This window comes from Lactuca sativa, chromosome 2 (genome assembly GCF_002870075.4).
Source record: "Lactuca sativa cultivar Salinas chromosome 2, Lsat_Salinas_v11, whole genome shotgun sequence".
In the NCBI taxonomy this organism is placed as follows: domain Eukaryota; kingdom Viridiplantae; phylum Streptophyta; class Magnoliopsida; order Asterales; family Asteraceae; genus Lactuca; species Lactuca sativa.
Genome location: NC_056624.2, coordinates 14,219,266 through 14,234,373, shown reverse-complemented (window position 1 = coordinate 14,234,373; position 15,108 = coordinate 14,219,266). Strand labels below are relative to the sequence as shown.

General features: G+C 34.9%; 2 protein-coding genes across 2 annotated transcripts; one reads left to right on the top strand and one right to left on the bottom strand.

The window, feature by feature from the left end:
• The first annotated feature begins 1,656 nt into the window (after positions 1-1,656).
• LOC111889528 (serine/threonine-protein kinase BSK1) lies at positions 1,657-7,412 on the top strand. Its single transcript, XM_023885678.3, has 9 exons — positions 1,657-2,293; positions 3,116-3,251; positions 3,504-3,637; positions 3,725-3,830; positions 3,931-4,016; positions 4,106-4,294; positions 5,916-6,080; positions 6,173-6,286; positions 7,137-7,412. The coding sequence occupies exons 1-9, from the start codon at positions 1,976-1,978 to the stop codon at positions 7,377-7,379; spliced, it is 1,491 nt and encodes a 496-aa protein (XP_023741446.1). The 5' UTR covers positions 1,657-1,975; the 3' UTR covers positions 7,380-7,412.
• A 250-nt stretch (positions 7,413-7,662) lies between these two features.
• On the bottom strand, positions 7,663-11,336 carry LOC111889527 (ATP-dependent zinc metalloprotease FTSH, chloroplastic). Its single transcript, XM_023885676.3, has 5 exons — positions 9,861-11,336; positions 9,533-9,779; positions 8,473-8,656; positions 8,089-8,260; positions 7,663-7,997 (listed from the first exon to the last, which is right to left on the bottom strand). The coding sequence occupies exons 1-5, from the start codon at positions 11,157-11,159 to the stop codon at positions 7,773-7,775; spliced, it is 2,127 nt and encodes a 708-aa protein (XP_023741444.1). The 5' UTR covers positions 11,160-11,336; the 3' UTR covers positions 7,663-7,772.
• Positions 11,337-15,108: the final 3,772 nt, after the last annotated feature.

The window sequence follows — 15,108 nt, the reverse complement described above, 5'->3', positions numbered from 1 at the left end:
CGATGTCTGGTGGGGCCCGAGGCCGAGTGGGACTCGATGTCGGGCGGGGGCCATGTATGTGTTTATTTATGTATGATGTGTAATATTTTGGGGAACTCACTAAGTTTTGTGTTTACGGTTTCTAGTTTATTATTCAGGTACTTCATGATCGAAAGGGAAGAGTCCTAGATGATTGCAGAGCACACACCAACTTTTTCCGTATTTTGAGATTTACTCTGATATGATATGATGTAGTGACATACTTTGGTCTATTTGGGTTGCATGACAATGTTTTGAAATATCGTTTTATTTAAATTAAAAATAAAATTTTTGGGTCTTATTTTTGGGACGTTACACATTTACTCTTGCCTACACCATTAAATATGCAAAAAGAAAGCAAGAGAATGACATTTATATTAGGTGCAATTAGGAATAAGAAGCAAAAACAGATTACCAAATAAGGAAATATAAGACATTTATTACTAACCTGGGCAATCGAATGATAACACCAGTAACTAATTTCAAGCTTTCCAAATTGGGCTCATATGACATAAATAAAGCCAACACCACCTCATGGAAAAGGACCTTTTTATACAGTAACAAGAAAATAAAGGAAGATACCTACACAAGTCTGCATTCAACATAACCTCTTTGTCCAAATTAGGCAAAGGTCCAAGAACGTTTGGGACATAAATGCTACTTAAAGTCCACAGTTAATGAACCTTTTTAGTGCTATTTTTTACCCTTCAAATTGGGGAGCTTAATGGTGTACCCTGACCGACCCACCAGACCAACACCGACCCTACCATGATAGATCAATTTATAAACGACAAAGTGCAACTATCCAAAGTAATCGATCCACAAGGCAACACCAATACACAATGAGCAAAAGATGGGATATAAGACATATCCCAAAAGTTGCACACAAGTACAAGATCCTGACAATAGTAAAATATAAAACATAACACACAACCTAGCTGTCTTTACCCGGGTAACACAAGCTACCGGGTAAAACCTTATACCAAGGAATATAGAGATGCCTATAAAAGCCCTCAAAGACACAATGATAAGGTAACGTTCTCAGAACGAAGAACTCTTGCAATTTTGTTCATGACTTCAATCGACATCTAACCTAGGCATCATAAAACAATATCAGGGTCCAACATTCAGTATGACTTTCTAACCTAACATTTGTCTTATTTTTGCAACATTTCTTTTTGATTGCTCGTTAGGAAAGATTGCTGACAATCGTCTACCACGTATACGGAAGACCACATTGCAACACAACCCTAGGTGGGATGGGAGAGTGTGACACACTTAATTATTAATTTTATTATAAATGTTATATAAAAATTAAGTGTGCCAAACAAAATTAAGTGTGGCATACTTAATTTTTGCCACACTTAATTTTTATATAACGTTATTAAAAACTAAATAACAGAAAAGCTAAATGATGACAAAATAACCATTTTACTAAGAAAAAACATTTGAACAATTTGAGCGAAAAATAACTTTCCCATAAACACGTCCATGAATGATGAATGTAAATTAGCATAAACTATAGTCAAAGCAACATAAAATATATATTCTTAGTTTCCTCGTATCTTACACTTTTCATCTAATTTGTCGGAATCTATATGTAAAACCTGTAGTCGACAAGGTTTAGGATTTTCCGCGGAGATAATTCAAGAACTGTATACGGGTCACGGCCTTTTTTCCACTTTCATCTTCTTACCGACTTTCAGATCTCTCTCTATCCACACGACAACATGTATACATTTAGACGCCTCCAAACTTTTCAATATCTGAATCTTTGTGTATTTTCCTCTCATTAAATTAAAAAAACGCAAGTAAAAAACAAATTTTCATCTACATATCAACATTTTATGTCCTTTTAGAGTACAATAATTTCTTGTGTGAATATGGCTCTTCACTGATAAAGAACGGAGCTTCCGTTTTCAGAAGATTCAAGTTTTTTTTGGGAGGTTTTGGAGTGATGGGTTGTTGTAGTTCGTGTTTTTCGAAAGAACCCACATCAGAAAAAGATAATATTCACAAGAGTACTCAGCGTCACTCGCCATCGAACGGAAAAGGTGCTGCTTTCGCCGGAGATGGTGGCGGCGTGCCTGTGTTTTCTGAGTACTCACTGGCGGACTTGAAGGCTGCAACTAATAACTTCAGTTCAGAGTTTATCGTTTCTGAAAGTGGCGAAAAAGCTCCGAATGTTGTTTATAAGGGCCGGCTTCAGAATCGGAGGTGGATTGCTGTGAAGAAGTTTTCAAAAATGGCGTGGCCTGATCCGAAACAGTTTGCGGTATCGATTTCTATTTATTATTATTGCTTTGATTCGGGCATTAGGGTTTACTGTTTATTTGAAAGGTTAGGGTTTACAGTTATTTGGCTCTCCTTTAGAATGACATTATGTGGTTGAGAAAGCTTGCGTAACTGGTTCTTGCTATTACGAATGAGTTCGCATTTGGGTGATTGAAATTTTCAGCTTACTTGAAATTTTAGGGTTTTTAGAGTATAGTTTGTTTGTTCATTGCAAGTATATATAGCTTAGAGTGTGTTAGGATGCAGTTATATGATATTGAATAATCAAAATGAGCTAATTTGATATTTTCATGATGTTAATTGTTGGGCAAATACTGGTTATTTAAGGAAGTAATAGACGAGATTAGGGTATATAAGTAATTTACTTTTTGATAATCAGTTTTCTGTAGTTATTATTGAACTAGGTACCTTATAAGTGATGACTTGATATCGGTTCTATGTAATATGTCAATTTATATGGCAATTAGGTCACTAAACTACCATTTTTAGCATTTGTTGACCAAATATTCAAAATCACTGTTGCCAAATGACCCAATTAACCAGTTTTCCCAAGTTTAATAAACCTAATTGGAAAATAGAATAATTTGTTACCCAAATTAGTAAAAGTGAGATAGTTCATTGTTGGTTGCTATAACAGTCAATTAACCCTAATAATTATAAATAGAAGTAGGTTACCCAAACATCATTGCAACTCAAACTTGTTAAATTCTTTTTATTTGATGTTCCTCATTTTCTTGAATAATTTTTAATGACACATGTATTAGTTGAGAATAATAATTGTGAATTGTTTTTTTCTTGAAAGGATGAAGCATGGGGAGTTGGAAAGTTGAGGCATAATCGGGTGGCTAATTTGATTGGATATTGCTGTGATGGAGACGAAAGGCTACTTGTTGCAGAGTATATGCCTAATGATACTCTAGCAAAACATCTATTTCACTGTATGTTTTCATAACTATAATTCTATCTTACAATTCACATTTCCATTCTCAAAATAATGTCGGATTTTTAAATTTGAATTCATTTGTCATAGGCTTATCCGCTTATTAATAATCATAATCAGATGAAATAAAATATGTTGCAGGAAGCTGTGTTGAATGTTTGGTGAATTCTGTTTATTAGAAAGTAATACTATAGATACTACAAGGGCATATAAGTAATTTAACCTTTCTGTTTGTCTTTGTCTTCAACAGGGGAGAATCAAACGATCGAATGGGCAATGCGTTTACGTGTCGCTCTTTGTATTGCTGAGGCATTGGATTATTGCAGTACTGAAGGTCGTCCATTGTATCATGACTTGAATGCTTATAGAGTTCTCTTTGATGAGGTACTGTATTTTTATTTTATTTTATAAAAAAAAGATTTCTATATTTTGTTTGAATTAAATTGATAATTTGATTGGAAAATGTTGCAGAATGGTGATCCGAGGCTTTCATGTTTTGGGTTGATGAAAAATAGCAGGGATGGAAAAAGTTACAGCACAAATCTTGCTTACACTCCTCCCGAATATCTTAGAAACGGTATTACCCCCCCACCCCACCCCACCCCACCCCACACACATCACCAAAATTTTTCAGTGAATTTTGGCTTTGAAGATTAAATTGACCTTTTCTTTTGTAGGGAGAGTTACGCCTGAGAGTGTTAGTTTTAGCTTTGGGACTGTACTTTTGGATCTTCTGAGCGGAAAGCATATTCCACCAAGTCATGTAAGTAATTCCAATTCCGATTCCGATCCTACACGATTCCATTACTTCCTCAAGTTTCCATTAGTGAATGAGATATGATATTGTTGTAGGCACTTGAAATGATACGAGGAAAAAACATTCTTCTTTTGATGGATTCACATTTAGAGGGTAACTTTTCAACTGAAGAAGCAACGGTTGTGTTTGATCTTGCTTCACGATGTTTGCAGTATGAACCAAGGGAACGACCAAATACCAAAGATTTGGTTGCCACACTTGCTCCATTGCAAAACAAACCAGATGTGAGTTCCTACTTTTCTCTTTATGTCTTACTAGAGAAATAGCGACGTACTTCCATGTATTTTTTATTATAGAAACCTATTTCAGTTTTCTTTCTTATTAAAGCATTGTACTTTGAAAAACCATCCAACTATAAAAGTGAAAATTACTTTTTTATTTGGATGACGTTGCTATAGTTGGATAGATTTTTCAATGTATATTGTTGTAATAGGAAGAATTAAAATTAGGATGCTAAAAGGAAATGGGTCAAATGGGTTCCGTGGTTACACCCTTCTTGATTGTTCTACTAGATAAAATCATATAATTTAGGGCTAAATGCAAGAAATAGCAATCTCATTTCATTGATTTGTTATTATAGTTTCACTTTTTTTAGCCTGGAGTAAATTACACAAATGGTCCCTATGGTTTGGGATAATTTGCACGTTTGGTCCCTAACTTATTTTTTTTAACTCGGAAAGTCCCTACTATTTGTTTTTGTTACGCTCTTGGTCCCTGTCTTACCTAAAAAGACTATTATTCAAATAGGGAAAAATGGTGGGGTAGGTAAGGTAAGGTGAGGGGGTGGGGTACTGGGGTCGGGGTGTGTTTATTTAAATAAATTAAAAAAATCAAGGGAAAAATAGTATTTTTAGGTAAGACGGGGACCAAACACGTAACAAAGACAAACAGTAGGGACCTTCCGAGTTAAAAAAATAAGTTAGGGACCAAACTAGCAAATTACCTCAAACCAAGGTTATCGATAGCGATAGGGAGGAAATAGCGACAACCCACATATACGCTACGTAGCGATAGCGATGAAATAGCGACAGCTATTTCATGTTTTGTGATTTCTTATAAAATTAAACACTATATTTACTTGCACCTATGCAGCAATCAAAAATAACATAGAACTAACAAGTACCAGTTCTATTAAGCTAACATTAAGTTCCAAAAGATGTTTACCACAAAAGATTGGTTAGTTTTAGACTCTAAAGTCTAAAACTATGTTTCAATACCACAAATCGATTTTGGTGAGGTGTGCTATTGTCGCTATTGTCGCAGAAGTGAGAAATAACCCGCCAAAATCGATTTTGGTGATTTTGGCGTCGGTCGTACAATCTTAGTTCGTTAGAGGGGAAGACATGAAATTGATTGTACGATTGCCCGCCTAAACCTGTTTCGAGCCTAATTGCTACGTTTCTTACTGATTTAAACAAATTTTTTTTTTTGCTACACACGCTATTGCCTCGCTACAGGCATCGTAGCGACCCATCACAGCTACGCTATGCTATTCGCTATAGCGAGTGTAGCGATCGCTATTAACAACCTTGCCTCAAACCATAGGGACCATTCATGTAATTTACTCTTTTGCCTATTAGAGTGCTGTACTTTGAAGAATCTAACCTAATTATAGCAATATCATCCAAATACAAAGAAATTTTCAGTCCTATAATTAAAAAAAAACTATAAGTGCAATTCTATTATGAGCTAGATTTTTGAATTACAATTTATAAATAAAAAAAACTTGGAACTACAGTATTTAATGGAAAGAAATAGAAGAGGATGCTATAATACACAAACAAAAGAAACAATTTAGCTATTTATTGTAATGATATTTTTTTTGAAAAAAAAATATATTTATAGGTTCCTTCTTATCAAATGCTGGGGATACCAAAACATGAAGAAGCACCTGCAACCCCTCCACACCCTCTTTCTCCAATGGGTGATGCATGCTCAAGAATGGATCTGACAGCCATTCATCAGATATTAGTGATGACACATTATAAAGATGATGAAGGCACCAATGAGGTGATCATCTATAATATTTTAACTTTAGTTTGATAGAAATTCAACTTATTGATTTTGTGAAATTAATATATATATATTTTTTTTTGTTTCAGCTGTCTTTTCAAGAGTGGACACAACAAATGAGGGATATGCTGGAGGCAAGAAAGCGTGGGGATCTTGCTTTTCGTGATAAAGATTTTAGAACAGCCATCGATTGCTATTCCCAGGTATTTATTTTTGCTTTATTTCTAGTGATAAATTCAAGAAATAGCAACATACATTAATTTGTTTGTTTGTTATAGATTTATAGCATTCTTCTTTCACTTTTTCTATAATAACATCATGCTTTCAACTTTTTTGTCAAGGTTTTGTACTTTGACAAATCTACCCAATTATAGTGAAATTTGTGTTTATTCGGATGACACTACTATGATTGGGTTAAATCTTTTAAGCACAATGTTGTATCCAGGAAAAAAATGAAAGACACTATTATAAGCAAATTAACCAAACTTTTTGCATGTAACACTTTGTTTCCACCACTTTTGGGTTTTCTCTTATCAAAGCTTTGTACTTCAAAAAATTTATATAGATTTAGCATTGTACTTTAAATTTTTTCTTATGACTTGGTATTTTGAAAAATCAACTTAATTATAATATTGCCATTTATTTTGTATTTAGGTGACATGGCAGTGATTGGATAGAATTTTCAAAGTAAAATGTTATAAATATTAAAAAATAAAAGAGATATTCTATAATAAGGAAAAGAAAAATAAAAGTATGTTGTTATTTCTTCCATTTAACCTTTGTTGATACCATAAAATTCATCCCCACTTTTAGTTTCGTTAACACTCAACTACAGGAGATGCAAAATGTCTTGCTACTAATCTCCCACAAAATCACAATTTTAACCCCTTGAAAAACGTTGGAACAAGTGTTACACGGGTTTGCTCTCTTGTCTATGCAAAATATGTCATCGAAAATAGCCTTAGAAAGTCTGTCTAATACTATCTAATACGCTTATGTGTTCAAATAATTGTTACATTACATGATTTTAAATCGTTATGTTTGTATATGTAGTTCATCGATGTGGGCACAATGATATCCCCAACCGTTTACGCAAGACGCAGTCTATGCCACCTCATGTGCGATCAACCCGATGCCGCCCTCCGAGACGCCATGCAAGCACAGTGTGTCTTACCCGATTGGTCGACCGCCTTCTACATGCAAGCCGTCGCGCTCGCCAAACTCGACATGCACAAAGACGCAGTCGATATGCTAAACGAAGCTGCCACTCTTGAAGACAAAAAACGTGCCAAATAATCTCAATCCAAAAAAAAAAAAGAAGAAATCAAATATTGTTGTCGTAAAATAGTCGTGCTATAATGAGATAAGATTTTATTTAAATCCCGTCTATTTTATTTTACTTTTTTTTTTAATCCCGAATGTGTGAAGGAAATGTACATCGATTTATCAAACTTAAGTTTTTACATATAAATTGCACAATTTTTCCTACTTGAAGACAAAAAATGCGCCAAATAATCTCAATCCAAAAAAAAAATCAAATATTGTTTTCGCAAAATAGTCGTGCTATAATGAGATAAGATTATTTAAATCCCGTCTATTTTATTTTACTTTTTTTTAATCCCGAATGTGAAGGAAATGTACATTGATTTGTCAAACTTATGTTTTTACATATAAATTGCGCAAATTTTCCTAATCTAGGATGTAGAGTTCGGCTTTCCCATCGATGAAAAGGCTCATGAATTCTTCACCATCGACTGTTTCTTTCTCCATTAGAAGTTGGGCGAGTTTATGCAAGATGTCGATTTGTGTTGTGATGATTGTGGTTGCCCTAATGTATGCTTTCTCAACAAGCTCACGTACTTCTGCGTCTACAATATCCGCTGTTGCCATGGAATAATCTTTTTGGGATGACATCTATAAAAAAAGAGAAAGTCCGACTTCAATAACATTAATATCTTTAAAAGTTATGTTTATTTAAGTGTACAATGGATGGATTGTTTGATACCTGTTGACCCAAGAAGGGATTTCCACCACCACCTCCAATTGCTATTTGACCAATCTTCTTGCTGAATCCAAATCTCTCAACCATTTGCCTTGCTACACGAGAAACTTGCATGAAGTCGTTTGATGCTCCGGTTGTAACATTGTCTTTTCCAAAAATAACCTCTTCCGCAACCCTATACAATATGGTTGATGGTGTCATATGTTATCCTAATTAGGCTTAAAAACTAACCAGAAACATATACTGCTGGTTTTGATTTAGGTTTGTTGGTCAAAATGTTATGTCCATGAAAAGACTGTTTTGCCCCTATGATCGCTATGGAATGTGTATGGGACAATGACAGGGGCAAAACTGTCTTTTTCAGAACTACATAAGTATGTATTGTACCTTCCACCAAGTGCAACAGCCATTTGGTTTTCAAGGTAACTTCTGCTATATAAACCAGATTCGAGTCTTTCTTCACTTGGGGCAAAAAATGTAAGACCACCTGCTTGACCACGAGGAATGATGGATATCTTTGCTACAGGGTCATATTCGGGCATTAGGGCACCAACTAGAGCATGTCCAGCCTCTGCAAATTCAACACAATTAATTAGAATTTGAATTGACAAATGTGTTTTGTTCTTAGTAAAATGAGTTAATGACTACGATACCCTTGAGGACCAAAATCAGTGTTACAAGGAAGGTGTTATATCTCACAATAAGCAAAAAGTTCTAAACTACCTTTCTTCGTTAAAAGGAATGTAATGGGCAAATAGGTAATTTAGCTTGAATTCTTTTTTCAAAGAATGGAACAACGCAATTCTCACAAGATAGGGGGCGTAAAAGGTAAAACATGTTCTCGATACAATGATATTTTCCTCTTAGCAAAATGTCTAAATTATCCTTGTTTTTCTAATGTCAGAAGATCATAGTCATAGACTTATAGTGAAAAAAGGTAATAGACAAATAGGTACTTTTGGGCTTTTGGCTATACTACTTTCTAGAGAATAAAACAATGGAGTTTCAGGAGAGAACATAGGGTGTAAAAGTAAAAAATGTCCAGCCACCATGTTACGCAAAAAGGTCTAAAATACCCTTTTGTAGATCATAAGCATAAGATCAACAGGTACTGTGATAATGGGCACTCAACAAAAGGAAAATTCCGTTTGAACTTTATCCAAACCGCGGAACATGACTTTTCACAAGCATGTTTCTCATCAAAATGTCTAAACTACCCTTTCTGGTTTTCACGGGAAGGGGAAAAGGAGAGACAGGTACATATGTGTGGTTACGGTGATATGATATGTCAAAAATACCCTTTTCTGGTTTTCATGGGACGGGAGAAGTAGAGAGATAGGTATATATAATTTTTTTGGTTACCATGATATGAAATGTCTAAAATACCCTTTAGTTGTTTATCATGGGAAGAGAAGAGTAGAAAGACAGGAGTATTAAGTTTAGTTACCATGATATGCAACGAGCTTCTTTTTCTCTTCTGAAACAACTGCATTTTTCTTCTCAGGGCCAGCAATGATTCTCTCAAGAGCATCTGATATCTCATCTTTGCTTATTTCCTTAAGGTCACGTCTAGCAGCAAGAATGGCTGCTTCATTCATCAGGTTTTGCAAATCAGCTCCTGTGAAACCTGGTGTTCTCCTAGCAACCTTATCAAAATCCACATCTTTTGCAAGTGATTTTCCCCTTGAATGCACCTAGAAACATATAAGAAACTTTAGATACTTTTTTTTCTTTTTGACTAATTTCATGACACAATAAAAAGGATATGATCGAACCTGAAGGATCCTGACTCTACCAGCAACATCAGGCCGGTCAACTGTCACCTGTCGGTCAAACCGCCCAGGTCTCAACAAAGCAGAATCAAGAACATCGGGTCTGTTAGTAGCAGCCAAAACAATGACACCAGAATTACCAGAAAAACCATCCATTTCTGTCAACAATTGATTAATAGTTTGTTCCCTTTCATCATTCCCACCACCAAGACCTGCACCTCTTTGTCTTCCGACTGCATCTATTTCATCAATGAACACAATGCAAGGTGCTTTTGATTTCGCCTTTTCAAACAAATCCCTAACTCTAGATGCACCAACACCCACAAATAACTCAACGAATTCTGATGCAGCACATGAGAAAAATGGCACACCAGCTTCTCCGGCCACCGCCCTAGCCAAAAGGGTCTTCCCGGTTCCTGGTGGTCCCACGAGGAGACACCCTTTTGGGATTTTAGCTCCGAGGGCTGTGTACTTATCTGGGTTTTTCAAGAAATCAACGACTTCTTGGAGCTCTAGTTTAGCTTGATCTGCTCCGGCGACGTCTGCAAAGGAAACGCCGGTTTCTGGGACTTCCTGGAACTTGGATTTTGACCTTCCGAAATCCATAGGTCCGCCGAGGCCGCCTGGTCCACCGCCGCCTCCTTGGGATCGGCGGAATAAGAAGAACAGACCACCGAAGGCTAACAATGGGAACAATAGGTTGCCAATGAACCCGAGAAGGCCGTTACTGGCTTCACCTTCTGACACTGATATATCAACACCGTTCATTGCTAAGATGTCGATAAGATCAGGGTCGTTTGGAACGACTACGGAGGCTCTACGGCCGTCCACGGCGGTGAGCTGTAAAACGCCACCGTCTTTGTTGAATCTAACCCTTTCGACTTTCCCTTTCTTGACTGCATTTAAGAACTCGCTGTATCTCCATTGGCTACCTTCAGGAAGGTCGGAACTGGCCTGGGGTTTTGGTGCAGTGAGAACATTTGATTGTGAAAACGGTAAAGAATTTGTTGATGGGTTTTGTTTAACTAATTCAGCTTGAAGTGGGGCTTGTGGCGGTGGTGGTGGTGGATTGGTGTCTGCTAAGGCTTGTGGTGTTGTGATTGAAGAGAATAGCAGAGCAGCTAAAGTGGCTTTCGATTGAAAATTGAAATCATTTGAGGAATTGGGTTTTTTGCTAAGAATTGATTGCGGGATTACGAATCTATTCCTTAAGGTTTTGTGGGTTTTAGGCGTTGGGGTTGAGAGCAAGACATTTGAGCCAAAGAAATTGGAAGAAAGAACAGTATTGGTGGCGGAAGCCATTAATGAAGCTTTTGAGCTTTTTTTTTTGGTAGAGGTTTTCTTGAATTCGATCAATCAAGTGTATAAATATTGGGGAATCGTGTGAAAAGCGATTGAATTTGAGGGAAATGGGTTTGATTTTTATGTGAAGGAAATAGGGGTTTCATGCATCAACCAAAGCCATAGGTTTTTGAGTGTTGGATTGGATTGCATCTACGTGTTCTTATAATCATCCTGTTATCTATAACTCTATTTTTTTTTTTTTAAACTTTTTTATATATTTTTTTATTTTTATAGTTCAAAGTACACCATGGGTTGTTTCGGATTTGCTTATTTAAAATTTTTTATTTTTAAAATGTTTATGCATAATAAAATGAAATCTTGTAAAAATGATTAAATTAGTTTATGTGATAGGTAATAAATTTTATAATTGTAAAATGACTACAATGGATATAGAAAGAGAGAATGGAAGGGAAATGGAATGAGAGAGTTCATTAAGTTTTTTATCTCAAAAAATATTGTAAGAAGTTTCAAAAAGTTATGATGATTTTTTGAAAGCTGCAGTAAAAAATTATTTATAAAAACACTTTCACGTTACCAAATATTTATTTTAACATTTAAAATTAAAAAAAAAAACTAATAAGTTAATAAGGTAGTTGAGTTTAGTAATTATTTTAAGATTTAAAATTTTAAAAAACTAATAAGTTAATAAGTTGTTGGGTTTTAGTTCAAAAATAGTTTCATAAACTAGAAAAATTATAGCAACCGAAGACTTTAATTTTGAAATAACATAAACATTTTATACCCACCAATGATCTTCTTGCATATTAGAGAAATATTTAAATACCAACCAAAGAAGAGGTGGAGGAATAACAACATTTGTAGTTCTTTGGGTTCTTTTGGGAGGCTTGGAAGTTGATGAAAAATGTGAAACCTTTAAGATACCAACAATGACTCAACTTGACGTGGATGCTTGTCTAAAAATCTTAAACCCTCAAGCTTATAGTTCATAACCAAAGTATGAACTTCAAGAGAGTATTAATGCAAGTAATCTTCAAGTGTTCTCAACAAAACAAGAAAGAATGAGGGAGAAGAAAGGACTTTCGGCCACAAGCTTCAAAGGAAGAGAATGAGCAACTAGCCAAGTGAAAGCCCTCTTATATATATGCAAAAAGTGAAGGTATTAACTATTAGTCATTAGCACTTTAAGCAAACTTGTCCTCATTGTCACAAGCATGTATCACATGTCTTTAAAGCATGATTAAACAAGTCATAAACTTCTTCTTTTTATGCAAATCTCGAAAATTGCATAAAGAAGAAGAATGTTAGTTTAAATTTTATAAACTCAAGGTTTATAAAATATAAACTTTGTCTTTTAAGTAAAAGAAAAAAGGTTTTCAGCTAGTCCAAAATTTTGTGCATGACTTATTAATTCATACCATATGAAATAATATAATGTTACTTGCTAATGAAAATTATTATTTCCATGAAACAAATAATTTCCAATTTAATTATAAAAGTTTTCTTGAATATTTATTAAAATCAATTTCTAATAAATAATCAATTGTATCAAGTTGTTGTTAGTGTGACCCATTAGTATCATATGTTATTTAGCAATATCACTTTAATATGACTCGTGAGAATACTAGATCTTTCAATCTCCCACTTGCACAATACTCATATTAGACTGATATAGACAGTGGTGAACATCTAGCAAAATTTAACTACCCTAAAACCATACGACTGTTTGTGCCATTCTATCAACGCCCAATTCCTAAAAAGCTCAAAGCTACAATTGGTGTATAAGGTAAGTTTATCAGTTATCCCTTTGCTACAGACATCATGTTGAACATGAGATTCGGATCGCGATCAATCTCATTAGATGTTCAACTTTTGGTAAGGCGTGATGTGTGAAAACTCACTTAGTTTTAAACCTACTTTTAATTATAAAATAAACACACAAAGGCAGTGGACCTATCAATTGTGGTATAGTTAAATAAGCAGAGTATCGAACACAAGGAACGGCAAATTAAAACTAAAAACTAATTCTATCTAAATTAATTAATAAGTAGGGGGTTTTCTTCTAGTTTTACAAGACTAGAAACTTACTAATTATTACTTAATCTAAAAACTAGAAAAACAAAGAATTAACTAGATTCAATAATGGGAAGGAACTTCTGTTTAGTTCAACTCAATTGATCCTATGGTTGATTTCAAGGTAATGGTGCAATGGATTAATTCTTTTGTTGGTTACTGATTCAAGTGACTAGATTCACATTCACTACACTAATCCTTAGCAAATAAACTAACTTAAACAGTGGCCAGTTGTCTAATTTAATTCAATTCACTAGATTAATTATTCGGGTTAATTTAGACTTGCAATAGTTAACTAATTTGGTCTTTTAATTAACTTCTTGTTGATGGTCATCACACAAGCTTGCACATGAATTTACTCAATTTTCTTATTAACTCTAGTTTCATGTTCATTAATCCTAGACATATGATAAAGTGGTCACATAGCATATGAGGTTGATAATCAATAGATGTTCATGCTAATCAATTATCTTCCTATTAACAAAAAATTAATTATTATTCACACACAAGGTTCTTTAGCAAGCTAAAATAACAAAAAGCACCAACTTAGAATTAATCCTACCAATAATCAAACCATAGTATCAATTTTGTATCCCCAAACAGAAGTCTAAAGGTTTTAGCTCATAATTGAAGTAAATAACAGCAAACAAACAGAGTCTAAATGTTTAACCATAATGACAAAACAAAAGATTAAGTAGAATGATGAAATTTGCCTCAATTCTTCCTTCAGAATTGAATTCTAGCTTATAACTTCGTCTTCTAGGGTTTTTCTGACTTCTTAATCGCAGCTAAACTCTCCAGAATCGTTCCAGAATTCCTTCCCATCGTTCCGAGGAGTTATCTTTATATATACGAATCGACTCGCCGAGTCAGGTGCCGACTCGTCGAGTTCATCTCTCAGTCCCCGTATTGTGATAAGTCTCTGGGATTGATTGCCTTGATAATTTGTTAAGACTTTTACTGTTATGCTTGATGTTTGATTGCCTTGATAATTTTCAGAATTGGATTAGGAGTGCTTGCATAGAAGGGTTTAGAGTCGTAGAGTCAAGAGAGTAATAACGAGTGAAAGAGAGTCAAGAAAGGGAAGTGTTAGAGTCAAAGTGTCGAGTCCGGTCCCTAGGGACATGAGCGAGTGAGTCTATAAGTGAGGAGAAATTTTGAAGATTTATTAGAGGCTGGAACAAATGTAGAATACCATTTTTTTTCGTCCAACGGTCTACTCGTCAAGTGCACTAAACTGACTCGACGAGTCGCCTTGTATTCTCGCATATTTGAAGATGTCCGCGCTTTTACTCGACGAGTCATTCATTTATATACCAAAAGGACTGCTGATTTGATGCTGCTAAGTGTGCCACTTGACCACTTATTCCTCCATATCGATTCTTGAAGATCTTATAGTGTTTTCCCTGCATATTTGGAGCTGCCACATGAGATTTTGACACCCAAGTCATGGATGAGCTGTTCACATGGCTGAAGTCAAGTGAAGATGGAGCTGAAGAGAAGAGTATCGACCTATCGACTGCTACCCCAGGGGAGTTTGTTCCAATTCTCTCTATATTTGCATTTTTATTTTTTTGCATAATATGCAATGAGGACATTGCATAAAATAAGTGTGGGGTAGGGGGTTGGTCACATATTAGAAAATTTAGAATCTTAATTTAGGCTAATTTTAAAATGCACTTGTTTTATTCCTACTTTTTATTAATAAATTTAGCACACAAAGGCAGTGAGCATGTCTTTTAGTGGTATAGTTGAATAAGTAGGGTATCGAACTCTAGGAACGGAAAATTAAACTAATGGCTAATTTTAACTAAACAATTAATGAAAGTAAAAAGGTTTTTCTCTAGTTTTGCAAGGCTAGAAACTTAAACATACC